Source organism: Terrapene carolina, unplaced genomic scaffold (assembly GCF_002925995.2).
Source record: "Terrapene carolina triunguis isolate 2854851 unplaced genomic scaffold, T_m_triunguis-2.0 Scaffold88, whole genome shotgun sequence".
Classification (NCBI taxonomy): Eukaryota; Metazoa; Chordata; order Testudines; family Emydidae; genus Terrapene; species Terrapene triunguis.
In genome coordinates this window covers 4,681,523-4,709,127 of record NW_020664439.1, presented here as the reverse complement: position 1 = coordinate 4,709,127, position 27,605 = coordinate 4,681,523, and the positions used below count along the sequence as shown (strand labels likewise).

Below are 27,605 nucleotides of genomic sequence, written 5' to 3'. Positions count from 1 at the left end.
GGATGAGGATGAGGAGGGGGTAGGGCCTTGGGGAGAAGAGGAGGAACAGAAAGCGAGGCCACAGTTCCGGCACTGATGGCCCCCTGACTTCTCCACAGGTTCTGGTGAACCTGCGGGGGCTCCCAAATTGGCCAGGACCCATGTGTTAATCCACCATTGGATAGTTTTCACCCAAGGGGACTGTATCATAGGCTTCACAGATAATTTCTATTTATAATTGTGATTAGATTCAGGAAGAGAAGAAGATAAGGGGGTAGTCCAAGGGATTTCATGACAGATGAAGAAAGACTATGGCTGAGGCAAACATTGCTTCTTTATGCTCGACTCTTTAAAAAGAAAAAATATTCTTTTGCACTTTAAATAAACAGCTCTTCACAAGTGTCTGAAGTCTGCTAAAATATGCAGGATCCCTTGCTTGACCTACCCCTGTGAGGATGTGTGTGCTGTTTCTTTAAATCTGTAGCAGGATGGGGCAGGAAAAGGTTCTAATGAAATGCTCTACAGTGAAATAGAGACATAGCTTTTGGTTAAGGTTGCTTTCCTCATTTGAACAAGGAACTTTATTAAATGTTTCAGACTAGAAATAAAACACAGATTAACAGTGAGGATAATTAACCATTGGAGAAGTTTACCGAGGGATGTGGTGAATTTGCCATCTCTTGAAGTCTTTAAATCAAGATTGGATGTCTTTCTACAAGAAATGCACTGAGTCAACCAGAATTTATGGGTTTGATGCAGGAATCACGGTGTGAAATTCTGGGGCCTGTGTTGTGCAGGAGTTCAGACTAGAGAGTCACTTCTGGCCTTCAAAATCTATGAATCTATAATACAGATGTTAGAAGAAAGTGGCTTTCTGTCATTCTTTACCATGGTCACATGATGTGGTGTCAGAAATTGTCCCATTTTTAACCATCATAAATAAGAAGAAAAGAAAATGCTAAACTCCAGGGCATTGGTCTCAGACCCTCCAAGACTTACAGTTTGATAGAGCCATGGAAGGGAGTGCTTCATTGCTTCTGAACTACAGCACAGCTTAACAGAAAGTAATGAAGTGCCAGTCAACTAACTGACGTATGCAACTGGGAATAGAGTTGAAAAAATAGTTAGAAAATATTTGCCTTGGCTGAGGAAGGAAATAAGAATCTTTATGACATTGTTCTTGAAAAGCCTACGAGTATTTCATTCCATACAGAAATCTAATATCAGAACATCCAGGCTTTACCAAATGGAGCAGCTTCCTTGCTATCTAGGTTGTGGTGGAGGTAGGCCTGCTGCACTAATGTGAACCCCACTTGTCCAGGAAAGGGCTTGCTCTTTCCTCCCAGCACTGCCGGCAGGAGTGCACACTTAGCTCTGCACAGGTGAGCTGCTTTCCCATAGGGGAACTAAGGGTAAGGGGGAGGCTACCTGGGGAGGGAGGGCATGACTCGAGGTGTTGGGGGGGAACCTTTAAATTGTGTGTCCCCCATCAGCAGCTAAGAGTCCTCTCTGCTCCCCTGGCCCAGAAACTTTACTTGCTTGGTCCCAAGGGCTGCTTCCCCAAAATCAGGCAGGTGGGTACACAGGAGATAAATGGGTGTGAGATCAGCTCCACCATGAGCCTCCTCCCATATGAAGAGGAATGGGAATGGGGGCCACAGCGGATAGGGGAATAGCATGCTGATTCATTACGCTGTGCCCTGTCCCAGGCGTGTTCCCAACATAGCGGTTCTGTAGTTTAATTTTAATGGCAGATTAACTATTAAGCAGGTGATGCCAGCCTGCTGTGACCTTCTTGAAACCCATCTACTTTTCTTTCAATCCCTGATTGCCTATCCCCACGCTCAGGCTTTCTGTTTGTAACTCTTTCTGTTTCCACTAGTTGTACTTAACAGTATACTGAAATTCCTTGGGGCAGTGCCTTGTCTAAGCTGTTGGGCAAAGTGCAGTGCACATTTCTATACTGCATCAAGAATAAGGAAACTCCTTTCTTTACTCCCATCTCTGACTTAATCCCATATCCTGCAAACCTCACTCATCCTCTGGAAGTTGCTGAGGTTCCTTCTGTTAGTGTGAGGACAATGTGTGATTGCTGTGACTTACAGTTTCAGGCCCTTAAACTGGGAGATGACTCTAGTGGGGATAGGTTCTGCCCTCCCCCCATCCCTGTGCTTCAACCCTGCTGCTCTGGTGGCTTATAAATAGACTTGGTAGAATGCAATTTTTATTTTTTTTATAACTTTGATGTGTAATATCAATTGTTTATTTGTAAGCTTTTTTATATATAATTTTTAATTTTCACAGTTGTGGGAAATTATGGGGGGAGGTCAGATAATTTTTTAATGATAGTAGAACTTGAGATTCAAAGAGTTCAAGCTTTAACGCTGTTAAAACAAACAGAGATAAGGTGGGTGAGGTAATATCTTTGTTTGGGCCAACTTTGATTGATGGAAGAGAGAAGCTTTTGAGCTCCACAGACCTGGAGAAGAGCTCTGTGGGGTTTGAAAGCTTGTTTCTTTCACCAACCAAAGTTGACACAATTAAAAATATTACCTCACCCACCTTGTGGCTCTCCCCCATGAAATCTGTATAGTATAGGGTAAAAAGTACACAAAAGACCAGATTTCATGGTCCATGATGTGATTTTAATGGCTGTGAATTTGGTAGGGCCTTAAGTATATGTTCAACACCTTTGCAGGGAAGAGGCCACCACAAGTGTAACCTAAACCAAAGTACTTTGCTGAACCAGGGCGTACGTATGTGCCTAGCTAGCTTTAATGAGACAACTCACATGTTTAAAAATAGGCACCTACTTGCACACTTTAGTGAATGGGGCCCAAATCCACACCCCTGAGATGCAGCTCAAAGAGCTCAGAGGAAGCCGGGATGGTGAGATTGAGTTACCTAGAACAGAGTTCATTGAAATGGGCAACTAAATAACTTTTTTTTTTTTTTTTTTTTTTACTTAAAATGAACAGTATATGATAATGAAGCAACTCCCTCTCTCTCCCTGTTCACTAGTGCAAGGATGGAAAAAACTAAAGCCATGCCCCACCATTCACACACTGGTTTGGGAAACTTGCAGCCACGTGCATCATGGTCTCACGATATTAAACTGAAATCCAGGAGAATGGTAGGGGATTTTTTGGCTCCAAACACGCCCCTGCAGTATTTCTGGTGCCTGCCTCCCGGGAAAGTGACCCCCACTCCCCAACAGTGCTTTTGTTTCAGTTGCGGGCACCGGGCAAAAGGAACTCTCCAGCAGCAGCATCCACCCAGCGCTCGCACTCCCGACGATCCAACGGGCTGCCTGGCCCATGGGCACGGGTGTGGTTACCAACACGTGCACAGAAGCTGGCAGCGCCCGGGGCCGCCTGACCCCGCCCCTGGAAACTACAACTCCCAGCCGCCCCCGGAGCATGCGCAGTAGGATTAGATGAGCTCACGGATCACAGGATGGGCTGACGTCAGAGAGGGCGTGAGGAGCGCAGCAGCGCAGTAAGCGTCAGGAAGGAGCCCGGGGCGCCCTGCGCGGGGGTTGCGCGTCAGTTCTGAGCGAAGCAGCAGGTGCGTAAGAGCGGGCCCCGGGGCGGGCCCGTGCGGCAGGGGCTCGGCGGTCCTGCCTGGAGCCGGTGCCATGGCAAGGCTGCGCGAGCGAGATGAATCGAGGTCGCTGAGACGCTGCCAAGGGGCAGGCGGTGTTTTGTAACCCGCGTCTTGCGCTGCGCCGCTCCGGGCCCCCGGCTAGGGCACAGGGACCGTGCCTACTGACCCACCCACGTACCTAGCCCCAGCGCGGCTGGCTGGCGTCATTCAGGTTTGCAACTCCTGGGTGGCAGGTGCTCTGAGTGCCAGGGCTGGCCCTGGGGCAGAGCGCAGGGAGAAGAAAGCAGCTAGAGACAAGCCAGGGAGACGCCAAGTGTCTGCTTGAAAGAAGAGAGACAAGGCGGGGGAGGTGATAGCTTTTATTGGGCCAGCTTCTGTTGGGGAGAGACACAAGCTTTCCAGCCACACAGAGCTCTTCTTCAGGTGTGGGAAAGGCAGCTACCCGAAGAAGAGCTGCGTGTGGCTGGAAAGCTTGTGTCTCTCCCCAACAGAAGTTGGCCCAATAAAAGATATTCTCTCCCTTGCCTTGTCTCTCTAATATCCTGGGACCCAGGTGGCTACAACAACACTGCCTACTCGAAATAAGTGTAGCCAACTCCTCCTTCCCCCAGAGGAGAGACTTTTCCTCTTTCCCTTTGAATCCGAAAGAATCTCCCACTCCACTGAGGAAGTCTTAGGGCGGGTCTGATAAGCAAACAGAACAAAAACTTCAAATGAAGTTACTTGGCTTAATTGAAAAGAAGAGGCGTCTTGTCTCCAGCATGTTATCTATTAGGATAATATTCCTTGCCCATAATCTTAGTGTAGTGTTGTCACTGCCTTTTGGGGGAGAGAATTATGTCCTTTCTGCTTAGGTCATCCAAATACGGTCCTAGGATCTGAGATGTCTGTAAAGTGTGGTATTGCCACCCATTAAAAAAATCATGAGCCTGATTTAAAAAACAAAACAAAAACAGCCTCATAATTTTAAATTTGAGGATCTTTTTATTTATCTTTTGGTTTCTGAGTCTTTAGGTTACACTTGCTTTATTTTTTCAAGCTTGTCCTCAACCATGAGGACTAGAAATTTCCCTTTTTAACAAAACCCGAGACTCTCATGCACTTTCTTGATTCCAGCACTGGGGCTTTAAGAAAAACACCAAATATTGTGAAACTTGTGATTAAACTGAGGGCATTGGGTAGAGCTGATTGAATATATGATTTTTCAGTTTGATGGCCCAACAAAAACTTTTTTTTTGTGTCGTTTCAAACTGAAACTGAATTTATCTGTTTTTTCTCACTGAAATAAAAAAAGTAAACAATTTCATTCAGGTTTAGGTGTTTATAGCTCTCTATATAATTGGTGAGGTTATAGAGTCCAGACATGTTTTTGGATGAATACAAAAGTGGTGCAGACTTTGAATGCTTTGTAAGCTTTGTATTGTGGATAGACTGGGGAAAGCAGGGCAAGGCATAGTCCTAGTGTAGCCAGGATGGCATAGGTATAAGTTGTTCAGTAGTGGAAAGTTATAAGCCATTTCTGGTAACAGTAGAGAAACACAGCCACGTAATACAAGCAAGAATGCATAATGGAGGGGGCGGATTGGATAGGGAAGTAACTGGGATATTACTTCTCTGAGTCATTTGCATCTGAGCTCTGACTTGAGTCTCGAGCGGTTTTGAATTGGATGACTTTGGCCCTTTCTAATCTTAACCTAGATCCTGAAATTGGCTCTGCGTGGAGCATGTTTACTTCAGCAGGCTCGAGTCTGCCAACATGTAGCCAGTTGCGGGATCAGGAAGTTTAAAAGGCAAAGTATTCCCACTTGTTTCAATGGACATAGCTGGTGTTTGATTTTGGCACTATAACTTTTATTCAGTGAGGTGGGGAAGAAGGGGGAAGGTGTGTGTGTGTGGGGGGGGGGGGGGGGAGAACAAACTTAGGGAGGAGAACACTGCTGTTAAGCCTGAAACCCCACCTCAAGATGGGGTAGGGACTGGCTTGTGAACTATCCGGACTCAGTGCTAGCATAATTCCAAAACTAATCTTTTTGTAACTAGGTCTTTCTGGGCCTGATTTTCAGACCAGCCTCATCCTGGCTGCCCTTCATTATATTGTTTTAATTCTCCATCCTCAATCATTCACAGGAGCACTTAACACTACTGAGATGTGTATATATCTAATGGGTGGGGACAATTGGGTATCTGGGCCCCGATCCTGCAGTTAGGTCTGAATGGGCAGACCTCTGCCCAGACTCCCACTGAGATCCAGTTGCAGAATTGGGATCTTTGCCATCTTAATTCTATTAATTGTCCCTGCAATTTTCTTTTGCCCTCCCAAAAGCAGATGCAAGTAGGGAAGGCAGGTTTTAAAAATCTGCCCCTGGGAATAGTACAAATCTTACAAAAAGAGACTGTTGGATATTCTGGATTATAGTTACATTTTCTGGATATGAAAGCTGTCACGTGCAAACAGGAGGAGGAAGAATGCTGCTAATCTGCACAGTGGGGGACAGCCGTAGCTCTTTTCAGTCCTGCTGCTGCTAATTCATGTCCAGTGTCTGCAGAGCACCATTGCATTGTTGCCTTTAGATTTCAGTGATTGATTCATTTATCACAGGTGTCAACAAAACTTCCCAATTTGTTCTATTTTAAGTCCTGTTTTCATGTATTAGTTGCACTTTTATTAAACATTAACTTAAGGCAAATTCCACTCCATTATAACTGACCCTATCAAGCTAGCTTTGACAATTTTGGAAATATCTTTAAATTTACTGTTGACTGAATGCATACATTGTATTTCTTCTCAAAACTGAATATTTCCATACCAGTGGTCCAGGGCAGAACATCTGTTTGGTTTCAATGCTACTCCCATCTATGTGCTGACAGTAATACATTCTACCTTCCTGTGTGATTTTTATCCTTGTATACACTGGTAGTAAGTGTCATGCACTTAATTAAGTTAATTTTAGTTTATTTTAATTTACTGCAGCACATAACTTGTCATACATGAGATTACATGCAAAATATTGTATAAATACAAAATGTTATTACCATCATCAATTGCTGTCCAACCACTGGATTTTTTTTTGCCATTGTAATGATATCAACAGTTTTTTGTATGATACACTTAGACATTCTACAGGGCTTATCTTTTTTTAAAAAGCAGTCCTCCACTAAACTTTATATGTAGCTTTTAATTGTTCAGAAGAAAAGGTTTCTTGGTCTCTCCTTTAAAAAAAAAAAAAAAAAAAAAAAACTGGTGATGGAAGAAACATGTCTGCTCTATACCACGGGGAGTAACTCTATCTTATTCTAACAGTGTGGGTATGTTTCTAAGGTAGCAACAACTGTCTCATTGCCTTACACTACACTTACAACCACTGAAGTCAGTGGGATTTCATGAGAGTTCACTGTTGGAACTCCAGTTGACTTTAATAACTACTGAGGGCACTCAGTACCACACAGGATTGTCCCTGATGTACAGATTGGTATTTCAATAGTAAATGTTTCATATGCGGGAGAAAATTGTGTGTGTGTTTTTTTTCTTTTTTAAAGCTTAAATACAGTTAAAGCTTTGGAAGCTCTAGAAAGGAAGGGTTGCCCATGGGTAGGGTGCTAGCATGGAATTTTCCCTGAGACTTTGTGCAAGACACTTAGGTCCAAATCATTAAAGGTATTTAGGCTCCTATCTTCCATTGAAATTAGTGGAAGTTAGGAGACTAAATATTTTTAAGGATCTGGGCCTTAGTCTCTCTGTGCCTCAGTTTCCCATCTGTAAAATGGGAATAATAGCACTGGGTGTCATGAGCGTGTACATTAAAGATCATCAGGTGCTCAGATGCTACAGTAATTGGGGTATTTTATAGAACTGTTTTAGGTAGGAGGAAGGAAGTTGTTGGTTCTTCCTCTTTTTAGAAAATGAAGTGAGTAGCATGACCAGATGATAAGCCATAGAACTCTATGCAGCAATAAAGTGTAAATATGGAGAGCCTCTAGTAGCACTTGATCTTGTGTTTTCTGAGTGCTGTAAACTACGGTCACCTCTAGATCAGAGGTTCTCAAACTGTGGTCTGCGGACCACCAGTGGTCCGTGAGCTCCATTCAGGTGGTCAGCGGATAGTTTCCTCTAAGGTGCGTGCCTGGGCAGCCACACGTGAGAGAGTGGAGGGCCACCTACCTAATTAGTGGAGCCATGCAGCCTTGGGTCCACTAATTAGGTGCCTGGACCCTAGAGAAGATGCACATGTAAGGTGAGGTGGTGGCCTTGGGAGGGGAATGGGGAGGGGGCAGTGGGGTGAGAAGAGGGGGGTGGGGGGAATTTGGCTGCTGCAGCCCTGCACATCCCAGAGAAAGGAGGTGTCTTTCCCCAGTTCCAGGGCTGCGGCTGCCAGGGAGAGATGGCCCTCCTTCCCAGCCTCAGCTCTATGGCTGCTGTGGTGGGAGAGAGACCCCCCCCTACCCTGCCCCAGTTCGGAGGCTGCCGCGGCAGGGTGGGAGAGGGCATATCCAACGCATTAGAAAGGTAAGACTACTGATATGAAAATATGAGTTGTGTGCTTTTATTTGTAGAACAAAAAAAGTTAATTGTTTTTTTTTATATAGTGTTTTTATCCAAAGAGCTTTACAATAGTTAGCTAACGGTACAAACAACATTTGGAAAGATCACTAAGTGGTCCACTGAGACCCTCAGCAATTTTCAAGTGCTCCGTGGGGGGGGGGGGGAGGGTTGGGAACCACTGATCTAGAGTTCATGTTAACCTGATCAGTTACAATTTGTCACTTTAAATGGGGGAGGGGGAGAATATATAAAGAGACCCACTAATACAAAACAAATCCAAAGGGTAATAAAATAGAAGAGATCTAACATGCATGCCAACAACTGCTAATTTTCCAGTATTAGGAATTAGTGGGGAAAGAGTTTCTGTGTCCAATGCTAGCAGTTGATATCTTGCTGGAAAAGAGGTGCATTTGTGATGCTGATGGCATAGCTAACGAGCATTGGGACATATTGATACTGTTATCACAATTGTGAGAATTTAAGCTGTGATCCTGCAAAGTCTTAAGTGCATGATTGATTATCTTCACATACACTTTTACAATTGCTGTTTTTTATGCATTGCTTTCAACTGGACTAAGTGTATGAAGGTTTGGAGCCTTGATGTGTAATGCAAGTATGTTTTCTGGCATTAAGCTAGCATTAAAGCAGGATATGAGCTGGTTTAAAGCAGGATATGATCTTACAAAGGGTTCTAATCAAAATGGATGAACTAGCAAGATGGCTTAAATGCCAGCTGTAATTAAAAGCTTTATTTTTAAATACACATCATAGTTTAATGCCTGTCTAGAAGCTGATCTCACCATCCCAAACTTCCAGAATTTTGACTGTGTACAGTGGGAGCAGTTTTCTTTATTAATAGTCCTGGGAATACAATAATTAGGCTGGGCTATCATCTGCTAGCAGTTTGCCTTTCTCCATAGTATTTGATCATGTTGTAATAAGGTAATTAGCCACTTGATGTTAAAGAATACAAAACTGCAGTTAATAAGACACATTTCAGTATCTCTCTATATACCCCTAGCAGAGCTACTAAGAAATACAAGAGTATCTTCAAGCACCTCTTGTAATGCAATGCGCCGTAAGACAATGACAGTACTTTTTTCCCTCATTTTAAAAACTGGGTTCTGACCTAGGAGGAATTTCACCAACTGTCTGTCATATATAGCAGTGTTTCTCAACCTTTTTGATACCAGGGTCCCTCTTGCTGACTTCCTAAATTGTGTCAGGGAGATCTCAGGGACTGGCACCGGTCCGTCAGAAACACTGATGTATATAGTAAAACCTTAAATGACTCCTATTCGTCTTATGTTGTAACCCAGCCTGATTGTGTGGTGATCCTTTATGCATGTTTAATGTCTGAAACTGCTCTAGTATGTTCTGTTGTCTTTCCTGCCTGGATAACAAAATATCTGGAATCCTGCAGGTAAGATGTGCCAGCCTCCTGTAGACCGAATTGTGACAGGCATGGAGCTACTCTGTAATTATGATATTCTGCATTGACTTGGTTATTGGACATTTACTGTATGATTATATTGGTTTAGTAGTTTAAGGGAGGTGTATGGAAAAAAACAAGCAGGAAGGGAAAGAATGGCTCAAGATAAGCTACTTCGCAGAAAACACTTGAGAGTTGTCAAGAGACAATGCCCAGATAGGAAAAGGTCTGCACACACTAGAGATCAAAAAAAGTTCTGGACAGTTTAAAAGAGGACACTCTCTCATGGGGGGGGGGGGGAAAGGAGTTGTTTGGGGGAACCAGAGACACAGAGATAGGGGTGTCTGAAGTGAGGCCTGCTTAGGTTACCAACTGGGGATGGTAACCCTTTAGGTAAGATATGCAGTAGTGTTGTAGCTATGTCGCTCTGAGGATATTGGAGAGACAAGGTGGGTGAGGTGATATCTTTTATTGAACCAGCGTGTGTTGGTGAGAGAGAGACTAGCTTTCAAGTTTACATAGAGCTCTTCTTCAGGTAAGAGAGACATTCATGTAGACTTGGTTGGTTTAAAATTCTTTTTCTATAAATTCTTTTTTTCTACTGTTAGAATAAACAGTTTAAGAAGGCTGTCTGGTCACTGTATATGCTTCTGGTCACAGACTGCTGAAGAGATCAAGGTGGGTGCAGTAGCAGTTGCTCAAACTCAGTTGGACCTGCTACTAGGATCAGAAAAGTTGATACGCAGGATACTGTAGCCTGGGGCCTGGTCTGAGAGTGGCAGACTTACATCTGGGGCTAAGTAAAGGCATGGGGCCTGACACCTGAGGATGTGCACTTAGAGATCAGAAAGGGGCAGAGGAGCAGATGTTATGCTTATGGGGCTAAGAATATTTTAGAATCTTGTTGTAAGAACTGGGTAGTAAAGCATTACCTGAGTGCTCAGTAGGATTTCCATTTTAAACCTTTTTTTTGTATGTGTGGTAAGGTTTATAATTTGATATTAATAAAGGACCTGAGCTAAAACTGAACAGAGAGTCTCTGCCTGAGAGAACTTTTCCCTTCTAAATTCAGAGAGTACATGGGGGCGGTTGACACTGGAGCTATTTCTGCACTTTTTTTTATCTGTAATTACAAATGATAATGACAGGACTTTGGTAGCTGTTCCAATTTCCCCATCTCTAAAAGGGGATAGTTACCATAATTTGCAAGGGTATTGAGTCTCCTTTGTAAAGCTCTTTTAGATCCTCAGCTGGAAAGGGGTAGAGAATAGCAAACTTGTTAAAGTGTGCCAAATCAGTGAGACCTTTAATGGACATTTTTTGTGTACTTTCATAACAAGCAAATGTTGAGTAGTAGGTTCAAAGGGGTCTGAATCTCCTTTAAACTCCTGCATCTTTCATAGTCTTAATTTACAAGTTAAATTGCACCTGAAGGATTGACCTTGTTGCAAGTTAAAAAACAACACTTTTGTTCTAGCTGCTCTGTCTACTCACCTGGCTGTGATTCAAAACCCAACCCTTTAAAAATAAATAACAGTCAAAACATCTGTGTGTTATAAAACAAAAACCCCTCCTCCCTACATTTCCTTTTCAGGTTTGTTCAATTTCCTTTATCATGCAACCAAATCCAGAATGTATCAGCCCAGCAGGGGAGTATAATGTGCAATAGAACTTGGTTTAGTGTAGTGTCCTTTATGTGCAGTATCAAGCATTTTATAGTGTCACTTGAAAGCTAAAGAGAAATAAGAACTTTTCATTTTAAATAGGTGCAAGTTCAGGAACAACAGTGCCTCTCTGAGGGAGATGGAGACAGTTTTGATATGGGACAACACAGGTCATAAAGGAGAACTCTTCCCCTCCCCATTAACATTACATTATGTCCTTTCTGTCCTGGTGAGCTTTTCTGTAGGGTGGATAGCTGGGGCAGGCATTCAGCAAGGACTGAAAGAAGGGCACGGTTGGAAGTTCTGACTGGATGGGGAAGTTAGGGTGGTCATGTAGCTTATGAGTTTTGAGAAGTAGAATAGAGGAAGTTCGTGGAGTGTCATGAAAACCAGGGGAACAGTTATGAAATTGATTCGTGTTGGGGAATGAAGACGACATTCTCAGTCACCTGCTGACTCACCCCCCTCCTAGTGGCAAGTGGCAGTTTTAGTTGGGAATGTGTTGCTTTTGTCAGTTCAAGTGAAACTCAAAATTGGTCTTTAATATTGAGAATATAAGAATGGCCATACTGGGTCAGACCAGTAGTCCATCTAGCCCAGAATCCTGTCTCCAGACAGTGGCTGGTGCTAGATGCTTCGGAGGGAATGAACAGAACAGGGCAACTATTGAGTGATCCTTCCCCCTCTCATCCACTCCCAGCTTCTGGCAGTCAGAGGCTTAGGGACACCCAGAGCATGGGGTTGTGTCCTTGATCATCTTGACTAATAACCATTGGTAGATGTATTCTCCATGAACTTATCTAATTCTTAATTGAAACCAGTTATTCTTCTGGCCTTCACAACATCCCCTGGCAACAAATTCTACAGGTTGACAGTCCATTGTGTGAAGAAGTACTTCCTTTTGTTTGTTTTAAACCTGCTGCCTATTAATCTCATTGGGTGATCCTTGTGTTATATGAAAGGCTAAATAACACTTCTTTATTCACTTTCTCCACAAAATTCATGGTTTTGTAGACCTCTAACAGATCCACCCTCAGTCTCTTTTCTAAGATGAACAGTGCTAGTCGTTTTAATCTCTCCTCATATGGAAACTGTTCCAAAACCTTAATATCTTTTGTTGCCTTTCTCTATGCTTTTTCCAATTCGAATGTATTTCTTTTTTGGGATGGGGCAACCAGAACTTCTCGCAATATTCAGGGTTTGGGTGTACCTTGGCTTTATGGGTGTATAGTGGCAATATATCTTGTATCTTATTCTCTTTCCCTTTCCTAATAGTTCCTAGCATTGTTTTAACTTTTTTGACTGCTGCTGCACATTGAGCGGATGCGAGAGACCTATCCATGATGTGTCCAAGATCTTTCTTGAGTAATAACAGCTAACTTAGACCCTATAATTTTGTGTGTATAGTTGGAATTAAGTTTTTCAATGAGCACTATTTTGCACGTATTGAATTTCATCTGCCTTTCTCTTGCCCAGTCCCCCAGTTTTGTGAGATCCCTTTGTAATTCTTCACAGTCAGCTGTGGACTTAACTATCTTGAGTAATTTCTTATTGTCTGCAAACTTTGCCACCTGACTATTTACCCCTTTTCCCAGATCATTTATAAATATATTGAAAAGCACTGGTCCCAGTACAGATCTTTAGGGAGTCCCACTGTTTACTTCTGTCCACTGTGAAAACTGACCATTTATTCCTACGCTTTGTTTCCTATCTGTTAACCAGTTATTGGTCCATGCAAGGATCTTCCCTCCTATCCCATGACTGCTTACTTTGCTTTAGAGCCTTTGGTGAGGGACCTTGTCAAAGGCTTTCTGAAAATCCAAGTACACTATATCCACTCGATCACCCTTATTCACATACTTGTTGAGCCCCTCAAAGAAATCTAATCGATTATGAGGCATGATTTCCCAGCCATGTGGACTCTTCTCCAACATATTGTTTTCATCTATATGTCTGATAACATGACTTAGTAAAGAACAGAAATAGGTCACTAGTAGTGAAAGTATCTCCTAACATCATAAGATGGTTTTCATTGCATTCACTAATAGTGTAAAAGTTTGTGGAATATTAACTGATCTTTACTGGGTATCTTCCCAGCTGCCAAAAGATTATCTGGAGAGTCTTCCAGTAACCCTTGCAGATCACTCTTAAATGGTTCAGACTGTATCCCAGCCATGTAGTCAACGGGCATGCATTTGATGAAGGAGACACTTGTGCACAGATCAGCTAGATGCACCAAGGTGTTACAACTAGCCAGGATGCCTAGAGATTCCTCTCCCTGATTGATTATTGCAATGTATTGAAAATTATGGTTGTCTCTTTTTAAATTTTCTTCTTTTCTCACCCTAGAGTAAACAGAGATGGCATTTGTGAAGAGTGGATGGCTGCTTCGGCAAAGTGAGTGATGGACTTTTTACCTACTTTCCCCAACAGACAGTTTGGCTGTGTGTATCGGTTTCTCTTATAGACCATCAGTGGGGAAAAATATATTTCCCTGTGTCCCATTTAAACAATTCTATAAGGATGTTCTCAAGGATATTGGACCAAAAGAAACGGTCTATTTTGATAGCATCACCATCTGACCTTTTGGATTACAATAATGGGAACATAGGCATTGCTATAGCTGAGCACACCTGGTTTGATAGTTGTCTTCTATAAGTAATGCTTTGTGGGGGAGGGGAACCTAACCAAATGGATTATTATAAGTGGAGCTTGGAAAATTTACTGGACAACTACCAGCCTTTGCTTATTCACTTGGTCCCATGTAGTACTTGGTCACTAGCATGCTAGAATCTTGAAGCATTAGGTTGTTAGCTTAAAAAAACAACCTAGCAATCATAACGCTAATCGTTAAATAAGAAATAACACAAGGCCTAGCTATCGTGTGCATTATTTGTTGTACACTGTTTGTCTCTTTGTTTTGAAGTTGAGATTTTGTGATGCACAATGAATTAGCAATTAGTTGTTGAACCCTCAGAATACCTTGTTCCAAGGGTCAAATTGAAAAGGTGCTTTGGCCATATTAGACACGAGCATTTTCCAATCAGTGCTCCCAGAAGTGACTTTCTTCTTTCTTTTAGGCACTATTTTACGTCGTTGGAAGAAGAATTGGTTTGACCTATGGTCTGATGGCCATTTGCTATTCTATGACGATCAGCAGCGGCATGACATAGAGGATAAAGTCCACATGCGAGTGCACTGCATCAACATCAGAGTGGGAAACGAATGCCGAGGTAGAACATGTGCTTTTTAATTTTTAAAATTTCTTTCCTGATTCCATACCTGTAAACGAATAAAGGGAGTGGCTTCTCACGGCATTGTATCATGTGGTAGATCATCTTGGCGTTTGCCACAATTCACGTATAAAACACTACTTGAGTGATGGTGAACTTGTGATACACCTCTACCTCGATATAACACTGTCCTCGGGAGCCAAAAAATCTTACCGCGTTATAGGTGAAACCCCGTTCTATTGAACTTGCTTTGATCCACCGGAGTGAGCAGCCCCACCCCCCCGGAGCACTGCTTTACTGCGTTATATCCGAATTCGTATTATATCGGGTCGCGTTATATCGAGGTAGCGGTGTATATGACATTGATTCTGCTAGCGTATACTCTGAGTAAAGGGCTGCACGGTGGCAGAAGTGGGTTGGGGATACGGATAGCAGACTGCTGATGCACCTGATGTCATGCGCTTCTGATGGACATTGTGGAGTTGGCACTGTCCAGAGGCTTGGGAGGAGAAAAGAGAACTAGAGGGATGGCCCCATCCAAGTACTAGCAAGCTCATTTCTAGCACACCCTTTTTTTAGAGACGTGTTCACTTGATACTTGATTGACCAGAAGGACACCAGCGGTAGAGAGTGTATTTATTTGGTAAAGAAACACCCTTTCAGTGGGCACAACCCAGCAAGAAATACACACGCAGCATTGACTGGTGATGTTCAGGCTGGTGCTCTCCATGGTGTCCTGGGGAGGCTGCAGCGCCTTTCATTCTGCATTCTGTCCTGCCATTGTATTCAGTGTGCAGCCAGCACACAGGGAACAAGGCTGGCCTTTGCTTATGCAGGGCCCTGTGCATGGGGCCTTATCCAGCTGTCTCCTTGCCTATAAATGGGATTATAGCGCTCTGGCTAGTGATTTGGAATGTGGACTCCTGGCTGACTCAGCTCCTTTGTGGCTGTATTAGGCAATATAGGGCTAAGGCCTCCAGTTGAGTGGGATCAGGTTGATTAGCAATCCACTCCCATGAATATGTTTCCCCAGATTTCAGCATAACCTTCCCTGGTAGGCAGCAAGACTGGCATGTCTGTCTTGTTGGGGAGAGGATATACTCACTGAACTAGTGTGCTCTTAGCACATAATTACTCTCTAACACTGGTGTTCTGCTTGGTCTAGTAACAGGTAAGTGATTCTTCGTCATTGCAGCTTTTTAAATTCAACATGTGTGTTTTAAAACTGGTTGAGGCTTGAAGTTGCAAATGGCTTATTGTCTGAAAAACTGTTGCATCTTTCCTAAAGCACAAAATTGCTGGGGTGTCCTGAGCTGATGCCATATGTGCAGGCAGCTTCTGATTTCAGGTAGGAGAGAGCTTGAAGAAGTTTAATCTGTGTGTTTGCCTGCATTTTATTTTTTTTACCCACTTGGACAAAACAGATATGTGTGTGCAGTTTTGTCTCTAACAGAACCTTTAGCCTAACATTTTATATACAGTGACAACGAAATCCGAGCTGGTAGGCCGGAGTCCTTCCCTAAGAGGCTTTCGACTTACTACAGCTTAGACTGGCTGTCACTTTCTCCTGTCCTGATGGAGCCCCTACCCTAGGGATACGTCTACACTGTGATTGGCCTGGGCTAGCTGACTCGGGCTTGCAGGGCTCAGGCTGTGGAGCTATAAAATTGCAGTGTAGATGTTCAGGCTCGGGCTCTGAGACCCCATGAGAAGGATCCCGGGCTCCAGCCTGGGCCCAAATGTCTACGTTGCAATTTTTTAGCCTCACAGTCTGTCAGTTGACCCAGGCCAGCCGCAGCTATGCTGTGGGTCTTTTATTGCAGTGTATGTGCCCTAGGAGACCAAAACCTGTATATCTCAACCTCATTGCTTTACTCAAACCTGACCAGAAGGACTGAGACAATGTGAATTAATTAGAATCTTCAAGAAGTTAAGGATTTTGTTTTCTAATATATTAAATGGAAATCTTTTGCTTTCTTTTTCTGGAGTAGATTTCCAGCCCCCAGAGGGGAAGCCAAGAGACTGTTTGCTGCAGATTGTTTGTCGGGATGGGAAAACAATCAACCTCTGTGCAGAGAGTGCAGATGACTGCTTGTGAGTTTCCAAAGAATGTTATTTAATATGCTGTACTTAGCTCTTTGTAGCCCAAGAATGGGCCCAAATATTCTGGAATTCCTCAAGGTAGCTGCATACTGGCAAATGCTGAGAGGAAGAATGTTCCTTTGATATGGGCTCTTGTTCCTCTTCTTTTTAGGTTACACCTTGGCACAGGTGCAATTTGGCTGAAGGGATGGGGGGGACACGTCTGTGTCCCTCCCTCCACTCCAGATTGTTACTTTAGTAGTGATGCCCCATCCTCCGTGTGGCTGCAGGTCTCCTGCATCTTAATGCCTGGCTCTTTGTTACCCTTCTTTGTATTCAAACAACGAGGAGCCCCAAAACAGCACAAGTTACTCCTGCCATAGCTTATGGACTGTACAGAAGAATTAATACCTCCTTCCTGCAATCCCTCTGTGCATATGTCCTACCTTAACTTTAGGCTACCTTCACCCACAGTAACTTCGATATACGTTTTCCACCATATCACTTGGCTCCTGCTGTACGGTTTAATGGCTAACTATATTTTGTTCAGAACCTTACAAGAAATGTGGAGTATCTCTTTATCCATTAAATAATATGTTTCTTGCAGGGCATGGAAAATTGCTCTCCAGGATGCTAGAACAAATGCGGTAAGTGCACTGTGAACGTTTCCATGGTGATGGGGTAGGGAGGGAGTGTGTGTGAGTGGCAGTCAATGGCCTAGCAATTTTCCTTCACACGGTCTTCAAGAACCCATTTGAATTATTGTGCTTTGTCCTGCATTTCCTGGGCCAGAAAGGGGTATGAGAGCATCATGGATCTGGTGCCCACAACTCTGGTAGAAGGAGGTTGTGTCCGTGCATGCTAGTTAAAGGCGAAGAGTGATCTTTTGGAGTGCCGGAGCTACTGTGCTGTAAGGCTCAGAAAGCATTGGCATGGGGAAAAGGCTGATCTGTAGACGACGAATGAGCATCCATCGGGATTGTGGGCACTCATGAATTCTTTTGTAGCTGGTAAAGATACAGTCTGGCTGTCTCACGCTCTCATTATCTATTGGGAACATGTCCATCTAGATGCGGGTAGTCCACAAGGAAGCCAGATGATGGTGGGGTGTGTGTATGTGTAGAGAAGCCTCTAGCTGAAATGAGTGACAGCCACATTTATGTAGATATTACACAGTTGCTAGACTCACTTGTAGAAGATGCAAAATCTGCCTTTGCAAAGCTGCTTTATGTAGTTCTGTGGAAATCATACTGTATAGAACTAACTTCAGAAACTTGGGCTTCAGCAAAAATGGTTCATGCATGTATTCAAACTGGATAACTGCATGCTCAAATGCATAGTTTGCGTTTGCAGTTAACATTGTGTGTGTCTTTTGAGTCAAATGTTCTATCTTGTATCTAAATACTGCCACCGTAAACTCCCTGGAAAACGGAATAAAAACCCTTTTGTTGGCACCTTAAGCTTTGCTCTAATGAAAAATGGCTTATTCACTCCCTCATCTGTAAAGACAGATCTGTGCTCAGTTGTAAACCCTTGCAGTTTATGATATAACTTGTGGCATTTGCTCTGCTGGAAGGCCTAGCCATCCTACTTCTGCCATTGACTCACTTTTTTTGCCTTTCTTTGAGGTTGGCTCATAGAGCACTTTCTGGCAATCGCTTTCCCCAAATCGGTAAAGAGCAATATTAAGGGGATATGTGCACTGCAGCTGGGAGGTGCGATTCCCAGCATTAGTAGGCAGACCTGGTCTATCTCAGCTCAAGCTAGCACACTAAAAATAGCAATGTGGACATTACTGCACAGGTGGTGGCATGGGCTAGCCACCTGAGGTCAGACTTGAGGGGTTGGGTGGGCTTGAAATGGGGTGGTGAGCCTAAGCTGCTGCTAATTTGGCAACATCTGTGTTGCTGTTTTTAGCATCCTTGCTCAAGCTGAGCTGGCACAAGTTTTGTCTATCCCTGCTTTAAGCACACATCTCAGCTGCAAGGTAGATATATCCTTAGATACCAGGTCTCTGAAATACTGCAGTTTCATTGGGAAATACTGACCCCTGCATCCAAAAGCTTATTTCATAGTCCTGGCACCCACATTGCCACAAGAGCTGCTACATCCCATCATGTGACACAATTTATATTTTTGGATTCCCGAAGCAATATTTGTAGTGTGGTAAAAGTGCTATTTTCTTGTACCGAGTAACTGCTTTACCGTGCAGAATGCCACATTATGCTGCATTGTGGTTTTAAACAGAGGGCAAAGGAATGAATCTATGAAAACTAGAGGGGGTGCAGAACTCCTGTTTTACCCTTGAATCAGTGTCATTGCACATAGAATTCAAAAATATAGGGAGTTTTGTAAACATTCAGTAACCTCGATGCTGAAGCTAACTGGTAGCCATCAGCTTTGCAAATTATGCCCTAACTAATATCTTGGGCTATGTCTACGCTTATGGTGGTGTGTGGAGTACATACACTGCACGCTCCCCTAGCATGGGTATAAATAGCAGTGTAGATGCTTTGGCAAGTAAAGACCTGATAGAACCTTAGGTTATGTTCCCTATGTGGCTCTCTACATGCCCAAGCAGTGCCTCCCATGTCCACACTGCTATTTTTAGCAGTGTAGTGTCCCACTGCTGGAACCTTTCTGCACCGCAGTGAAAGACTTGAGCAGGGGGAAAAGACTCCAGCAGCTCCCTGCTGCCAGAGCCTTTCACTGCTAATTGTAGCTACGCACTGCAGTGTGGACACAGCCAGTTTGCACTGCAGTGTGATACTACAAGCTGCCATGAGTGTAGATGAGGCCTTAGAGAGTGACCTTCAGATGCTATCTACTGTTAAGCCTCTAGGATAAGATGTCAAATAAAAAAGAAGTTGAAGTATTTAAAGTCTGTCTGCAGGCATCTCAGTGATCATACTTTCAAAAGTGCTGAGCATCCAGCAGCACCCACTGACTTCAGTAGGAGTAGCTGGGTGCTTCCCACTTCTGACAATTGGGTCACTTAGGCTCTGATCCTGCAAACTCACATACCTGAGTAGTCCCGTGAGTTCAATGGAAGTCCTTGTGTGTATCAATCTACTTGTGTGTGTTTGCAGGGAGGGAGGGAGAGAATATTTTTAGGAGCTTATAGGAACAGTACATCTATCAAGCTAGCCTTTTTCTTATGGAAAGCCTCCTGCTGAATAGGAGCAGCATTGTGCATTGCTACAACTAGGGGAAAACATCCAAGGCCGTTTTGAAACATAAACAAACCACTGGAAATCTGCTGTGGTTATTGTGTGAGTTACTTCCCCGCCCCTCCTCACTGCCTTTGGAAGGGACACAGATTCAGCAGAGGGTGCTTCTAAAAATAGCTTCAGTGTAATGTTTTAAATTATGTATGTTTCTACAAACAGCTGAAGGAAGGGGACTTTTAAATATAGATCTGCTATTTTCTGGTCCTTGTCTTATTTGTAGGCAAAGTACGTGGGTTGCTGAGACGCTTAAGTCACTGGTATGAAATGTTTGGGTGCAGCTGTGATCTTTACCTTTGATCCTTATAGGCTAACATCTGTACTCAGTTGCACTGATGTAATTCCGTTGAGCTCAGCGGAATTACTCCGGAGCAACTGAAAGCAGAGTATATGAACTTGTATGAGAAGAATGCTCCTTCCCCACCTACAAATAATCAATTTAACCTGAACAAGAAAACAATAACCTATCAGTTGAAAACATTAAGGTAAGGGGAATAAAATGAGTCAGAGGGAAAAAAAAATAGTTGATTCAAGGAGCTGCTCTGCATTGCTGGCTCCTACCTGGCCATCTGGCTGAAGCTTTGCTCCCCTACTCAGTCTCCTGCTGCGGCATTATGTGATGCACTCTCTCCTCTTTCTTCCTGCTGTGGCTCACCCCATGAAGTTATATCCTCTAGAAAACCTTTCAAACTTGGTGTCTGTATTGTGTGCTACTGTAATAAAGCTCCTCATTTAAAGCATAGGTATGGTGTGATATTGACACTTGTCAGTAATAAATATATTCAGGAATTCTAGGAACACTTCAGTTTACTGTTGGGTCACTTGTATGTTTAGTCCATATTCTAGTCTGTTCTCATGAATGTAAAGAAGTGAATGACTGCTGTCTACTTTGTTAATGTTTAGGGCTATGTTGGTTCTGAAGTGATGTACGATGAGACTGCAATTTCCTCCGCTCCTCCCCCATACACAGCGTACGCTACCCCATCACCTGAGGTAGGGGTGTAATAAGGAAGCATAAAATAAGTGTGAAAGACTGTATTGAACACTCAGACTCTGTTCCTTGGAAGTGCTATTGGTTTGACTTTTTTCTTAAACATAATTTATTTTTAAATGGAAAAAGCTCAAGATGTTAAAAATGAGTAGTGGTTTTGGGTGCCCAGCTTGAGGCATCTTTAAAGGGTCTTGACTTCTGAGTGGTTGCTCAGCACTTCTGAAAATCAGGCCCCTTTAAGGTGTCTCAGATTGGGCAGAGAAAAATGGAGGCATCCCAAAATCACTACTCACTTCTACACATCTTGGCCATACGTCCTTAATTTTGGGTTTTCACCCTTAATACAAGGAGATGCAATAATTTTTTGGAAGGCTTTGACAATATATCTGCACTTCCAGGATAAAAATTCTATTTTATAAATGAAGCTGACATTTGTAAAACAGATAGGGACTTTGAGTCCGGGATTTCATAGTAATTCAGGTAACTATAGTTCCCAAACGTGTATATATAGCTAGATATATATTCTGTTTTCATGGGGGTTAGGATGGGGCAGCAATTGGACCAAAATATTTGCTGATCTCAGTATGTTCTGACTTATACTATATATGATATTATTCAAATACTGGTCCTTTTCTGTGCTACTGATTGGGCTTTGGAACAGAACAACCAGTCTCTTGTTTTATAAATAGTTTTGATTGTGAACAGCAGTCACGGTGAGCAATATGCTTCATTCCTTAGATTAGTGAAAAGACTGCCTCAGGGCGTTTATCATGAGGGATCAGGGATGTTAACATGATATTACTGGTCCCATCTTGTCAACTGCTGAATGGCTGTGCTTTTCTAGCATATCACAAGACAGGATTATTTAGAAGCCATGGCCAGCCACACTCATGTGTATTAAGTGACAGCATTATTATAGTTCTACAATGGCTAAACTTGGTGGTGCAAGAACTGAAGATGTTAACTTGCAAAATACTGTGGTTAACTATATGGGAAGGTCTCCCACGCTCATTTCACAGCACAGTGCTGCCTTCCACATAGTGGATTTTGATTATCCCTAAACTGCACCAGCAATGGGGTGGAGAGTTAAGCACTTTAATCAAATCCAAAAGATGCGAAACATCTTCTAATAGATACGTTTAATTTCCCCAGGTTTATGGCTACGAGCAGTACAATGGTGCATATCCCCCTCCTGGTCCTCAAGTAATCTATGCCTCTAATGGACAAGCCTATGCTGTTCCTTATCAGTATCCGTACCAAGGTAATGAATACTAGCTCCTTCCTCCAGCTTGGTTCATACACATTCTAATCGAGACTAAAGTTACTATGAAGTGATAGCTTTCCTATTGAATATTGCCATCACTCTTGATGCTGAATGTAGCGGTAGGTGGTTTTTAGAAGGAACCCCCCTGTTGTTTGCCCTAACCACTGGACTAACCTTTCCCTTTTGAGAGGAAGGAGGTAATTATCACTAGAGAAAGTCAGGAAGTGAAGAATTCTGTATTCAGTTGAAGTCGTTCTGGGGATTTAGCAAGAGACTGTACTGACTCAAGATGGAAATTGTCCAACAGATTTGGCTTAACACATCTATGCCCCCCAAAAATTCTATGGGAACATAATCTTCCCCTTCGACTTTAATGGTTTTTTTTACCAAGCCCTTAAAGACCACAAGCAGTCAGGACCTTAACTCTAAGTCACTCAACCACCCCCTCTTGCACATAGTGCCCTCTGGCACCGTGCTTGGCCCTTGGTTTAGTACAGACTCTGAGAGAGAAGGTCCCACTTAGTGAATTGCTGTGAGCACTTCCTGCTGCATCTCCCCTAGAGAGCTCTTCTTCCAAGTGCCAACCTTACAGGAAGACTGAGGAGTTGCAGGGGCTGCAGGGCTGACTTCTAAGTAGCTGGAGACTTAATCCAATGCAGAGATGTGTTGGCTTTGGATATAGTAATAGACCATTGCTCTTCTATATGGCACTTGGTCTGAAGATCTCAAAATACAAACATACATGAATTAAGCCCACAACACTCTTTTGAGGTTGGGAATTTTATCTCCATCTTGAATATTGAGAAACTGAGGCACAGAGATTAAGTAACTCATTCAAGGCCATACAAGGAATGTATGGCAGATCCAGGAATAGAACCTACGTCTCTGGTTGCCTAGCCCTATGGCAGGGGCGGGCAAACTTTTTGGCCTGAGGGCCACATTGGGTTTCGGAAATTGAATGGAGGGCCGGTTAGGGGAAGCTGTGCCTCCCCAAACAGCCAGGCGTGGCCCGGCCCCTTCCCCGCTTTTCACCCCCTGACGGCCGCCCCCCCGGACTGCTGCCCCATCTGCCCCACCGCTCCCTGACTGCTCCCAGAACCCCTGACCCTCCGTGCCCCCTGCCCCCCCATCCAATCCCTCCCTCCTTCCTGACTGCCCCCCGGGACTCCTGCCCCCATTCAACCCCTGTTCCCCGCCCTCTGACTGCCCCGACCCCTATCCACACCCCCAGCCCCTAACCACCACCCCGAACTCCCCTGCCCTCTATCCAACCCCCCTTGCTCCCTGCCCCCTTACCGCGCTGCCTGGAGCACCGGTGCTGGTGGTGCTACAGCCGCGCCGCCCGGTTGGAGCCAGCCACACCGTTGCCACCATGCAGCACAGAGCACCGGGTCAGGCCGGGCTCTGCAGCTGCATTGCCCCAGGAGCTCGCAGCCCTGCCGTCCAGAGCATTGCGGTGGAGCGAGCGAGCTGAGGCTGCGGGGGAGGGGCTGGGGGCTAGCCTCCCAGGGCAGGAGGTCAGGGGCAGTGCAGGAGGGTCGCGTGGGCCGGATGTGGCCCGCGGGCTGTAGTTTGCCCACCTCTGCCCTATTGGCTAGCCATAGATTTATGCTCCTCCCGTTCTGTGATGTTGGGGAAGGCTGCTGTCTGTACTCTGTCCTAGCAGGATCAAGAATTGGCATCAGCACCCAACTCCGAAGGGAGTTGATTTTCACCATACCAACTGCAAGGAAAGATATTGTTACAGTGTTCAAGTATACGGGGTGGGAGAGTGTGGGTGAATGCATAGGCTTTTCAAGCCTGCATCTAAATCAAAACATATGTACAAACTCTCTTCCTAACCAAACTATTACTACTTTCTAGGACCTTATGGCCAGCCTGCTGCAAATCATGTCATCATTCGAGAACGTTACCGTGACAATGATGGAGACCTTGCACTGGGTATGCTCGCTGGAGCAGCGACTGGAATGGCCCTGGGATCATTGTTCTGGGTCTTCTAGCTTCCTTGGGATCTTTGTCTTTGTAGCTCCAAAAAACCTTTATTTATTCTTCCTGTGCAATAATATATTTTGCAAAGTACTGTTTACTGTAAAGGTTTTTAATAAGACAAATGCAGGAATCCCTTTTTTAGTAGTGACATCTTAATTATAATTAACCCACTTTTACCTATCCCAAGGCGAAGGTTTAAAGGCACCATTTAATTGAAATATGGTTAAAGATGCACTTGAGAATTTCAAGAGAGCTTTTTTTATGAAGCTTGGCTATCTGACAGATTTATATTCTGCCCATTGATCAGTGATCAGCGTTAGTACCAATGTACTATTATAAGCAAAGAGTTAAGGGCTGTCATTTGTCACCAGTCTTAAGAATAGACTGTTAACATAAAGACTCCAGAACAAATGGTTATTTCTAAGCCTTGAATGGTCTAGCAGCTGGACTAACTAACGCCAGCATGTTACAGTGGTGTAGCCGCTAAGTGTATTGAAGTCATGTATTCAGGGAATTTATGCTATTGACTTCACAAAACACTCCTGAAGACAGATACGCAGGATTCTATTAATTGTCCCCCTAGGGCGATCTCCACGTTTCAGTAGCTGGCACTGAATTTTCGTAAATAAATGTGGAGGGTTATTGCAATACATCTGCAGTGGAGTTAGCATACCCACTTCCCAAACCCATTTTACAAGACAAAATCCTCACCAAGGAGATCGGTAAGGTGAGGAAACACTTCTTAATTCCTTCTCTGCTATAAGAAATTTTAATGATTTCAGTACTTGTAAAGCGAGCGAAATGTCTGTTACCAATACAAGCCTTTTCTTTAACCTAGTCCGTAAGACTCTAAGCAGTTGGGTCTCAGACTTTAATAGCAGGGTAATGATATAGGATGGGGAGATTCTGGGATCTGAGCAGAGGTGTTATTTCCCCATGCCCAGTCACAAATACATTGGTGGGGAAGGGGCTGTTTTGCGCAAGGTCCTGCACCTGCGCTCAGCTCTTGTCACTGCTCTTTGTACCATGTCCAGAGAAGACCGCTGATCACATCCATCCTTGCAGTGCTGGACCTGGCAGTACCCATAGGTGTGTGTTAAAAGGGTAAGCTGGAGTTGGTTTGAGGAGGGGACCATGGATGAATAGGAAAAGGGGGAGGAGACAGAAAACAGATTGAGAGAAAAGGAAAATGGGAAAGAAACTCTAGTGGACCTTGTATGCAGGCTATGCCGTGTGTTTTATGGTATGGGCCAGTGTGTCACAGATGAGCTGTAGATCCGCTTTCCCTGTCGGTTACTTTACCATCCCATCAGTTCCCCATAGCAAGGTCTTGCCTGGTGGTGGGTATATGGATGCTGTGATGTCTGGGGAGGTTGTGTGTATATAAAACCCAATCCCTGACAGTGACCATTAGCTCACCATTAAAGGAATTCTCTTCCTGTCACCCTTCCCATTTAAGAAACACCCCAAGGAGCTGTTCCCGCCTTTGACTGGTTCACTACTGCTGAGTGGTTTCTCATTCCTGACCTGTTGCAGAGTCCTGCTTTATAATACAAACTGAGCTGTACTGGGCATGGTGGAGGAACCAGTGAGCAGACATGTACATGCTTTCTTATTGGGGAAAAGGTGTAGGGTGCCTAAGCTTTGATCTTTGTAGAAAGTTGTCTTATTTTTATATTTCCGCTATTTTTGAGCTTCCTATAACGATGCTGTCTTAATATTTTGAGGCTCTTGCCTCTTTAAGCTTTCAATTGGAAGTTGATTAAAATCCTCAAGGTGTGGAAGCCAGAGTATGTGAGGGGAAGATAAGTAGATGGGATCTAGCAGCCATATTAGTTTTTGATGAAACAGAATACACTTGGCTTAACCTAAAGCTGTATTGTCTGTCTGGGTTATGCTGTACAACCAATATGGGGCTCTTCAACCCTTGGGAAAGTTTGGTTAACAGCCAGTGAGAGAGCAAAATTTTTGTGACTGTGTTGGGGCCAACTGTAATAAATGGACACATTTTAAAATCCACTGAAAATTAATGTTCTAATGAGACTGATATTACCTTGGACGTATTGCTAATTATGGGCCTGAACCAAAGCCTATTGGACTCAGTGTCCTTCAGTGAACTTCAAGGGGCTTTGGAACAGACTGTATTTTACTAATTCTGCCCTTATATGCATGTAATGGCTCCTAGTGAACTCAACGGGCACTGCACGCGTTCATCCAAGAAAGTGTGTTATAAGAACGTGTTGTGCAGAAACAACACCTGGTATTTCAAAAGAGAAATAAGCCTATTAAAAAGAATGTTTCCCAGAAGGGAAACTGGACCATGCACCAATCCAAAATATTTGAAATGAATCACTGAATTATCTCTAAGAGCCCAGTCCTGCAGTGTGCTCAGTATCTTGATGTTCATGACAGATGAGGGTGCTAAGCTCTTCCCAGGATCAGGCCGTAAATGAATATTTGTTAATATTCCAAGACTTGATGTTACCATGGAACTGGTTGTATCACAGTAGTACAGAACCCTATTTGGAGCTCTCCAATCTGACTAGCTGTATAGAACACCCATAGATCACCTATTCCTATGCTATTTTGTGTGTAACATGAAGAAAATAAAAACAGCTACATATAACCAACTTTTATGTGTGTTGTTTGTTCGATTGTAATGGTGGTGAAAGCAAAGCCCACAATAGATCAGTCTAGTAACTTGACAGTTATTTTCAAATTTTTGCAGGGACTGTTGACCACAGCATGGGAGTTCTGTGTCTTGTGCTGAAAGCACAAAATTGTATCTAAGTCCCTGATTGTATCAATAAAACCCATAAGGAGAAGGAACTCTCTTGCTGTTAGAATTTTCATGTGTACAGTTAAGTTAAACTTTAAACTGTTTTTTTAAGAAACAGTTCTTTCATTATGAACTTTCAAATCAAAAAGCAAGATGATCAAACCAAAAAACCCAGACATTACAGAGTAATACTTTTAAAAGGAAAATCCTTAAAGAAAAGCTGAAGGGTCCGATTGGCTTCTATTGTGGTAGACTGCTTTCAAACAAAATCTTGGCAGCTGATTGTACTAATTAATCTAATAGCATTTGTTTATAGCTGTTAAGCATGCACACTGAACTATATTGGAGCATATAATCAAGATATTGGTTCTTCTGGTGCTGGGAATCAGAACTTTACAGCCTTCCTGTTTATGATGGGAGATCCAGGCAAAGTAACATTGAGCAGTTAAGCAGATAGAGAAGGCTTTGGGGATAGCCACCTCAACTTACTCACAGTTAATAATGAGATGGACCATATATAGCAGCCCATAAATCCACTTCCCTAAAACACTGGCTTGCATCTAATTCCTCAGGATTAAAGTAACAGCTTTATTGTATTGTCTGGGTGGCTACATGGTAATGGGTTTTTCCTCCTCCTCCACCAACTCAGATGTGCTGAGCATCTGCAGTTTCCATGGACTGTAACGGGAACTGCAGGAGCTCGGCACCTGTGAAAGTCTGCTCGTTAATGAGCAACTCTGCTTACTGTTTCAGAAAAGCTTAATAGGGCAGCAGCAGTGATGATGATGATCTAGTTTGGCTTTGAATTTTCAAAGCTGA

At 43.5% G+C, this 27,605-nt stretch overlaps 1 protein-coding gene across 3 annotated transcripts; it reads left to right on the top strand.

Moving 5' to 3' along the window:
- The first annotated feature begins 3,457 nt into the window (after window positions 1–3,457).
- On the top strand, window positions 3,458–27,235 carry PLEKHB2 (pleckstrin homology domain containing B2). Of its 3 annotated transcripts, none has more exons than XM_024216861.2 (8): window positions 3,458–3,546; window positions 13,571–13,618; window positions 14,302–14,454; window positions 16,446–16,548; window positions 17,144–17,183; window positions 20,667–20,756; window positions 21,907–22,015; window positions 23,882–27,235. In XM_024216861.2, exons 2-8 carry the CDS (start codon window positions 13,582–13,584, stop codon window positions 24,016–24,018), a joined length of 669 nt encoding a protein of 222 aa, XP_024072629.1. In that variant the 5' UTR covers window positions 3,458–3,546; window positions 13,571–13,581; the 3' UTR covers window positions 24,019–27,235. The 3 variants fall into 3 exon arrangements, with proteins under 3 accessions (XP_024072629.1, XP_024072627.1, XP_024072628.1); XM_024216859.2 differs by having other exon boundaries at window positions 16,443–16,548; XM_024216860.3 differs by lacking the exon at window positions 3,458–3,546 and adding an exon at window positions 3,681–3,796 and having other exon boundaries at window positions 16,443–16,548.
- Window positions 27,236–27,605: the final 370 nt, after the last annotated feature.

Bases quoted from the DNA above. Each gene is read 5' to 3' on its own strand.
- PLEKHB2 (XM_024216859.2), top strand. From the start codon at position 13,582: ATGGCATTTGTGAAGAGTGGATGGCTGCTTCGGCAAA. The intron at 13,619-14,301 runs GTGAGTGATGGA...TCTTTCTTTTAG, and splicing joins TGGATGGCTGCTTCGGCAAA to GCACTATTTTACGTCGTTGG. The intron at 22,016-23,881 runs GTAATGAATACT...ACTACTTTCTAG, and splicing joins TTATCAGTATCCGTACCAAG to GACCTTATGGCCAGCCTGCT.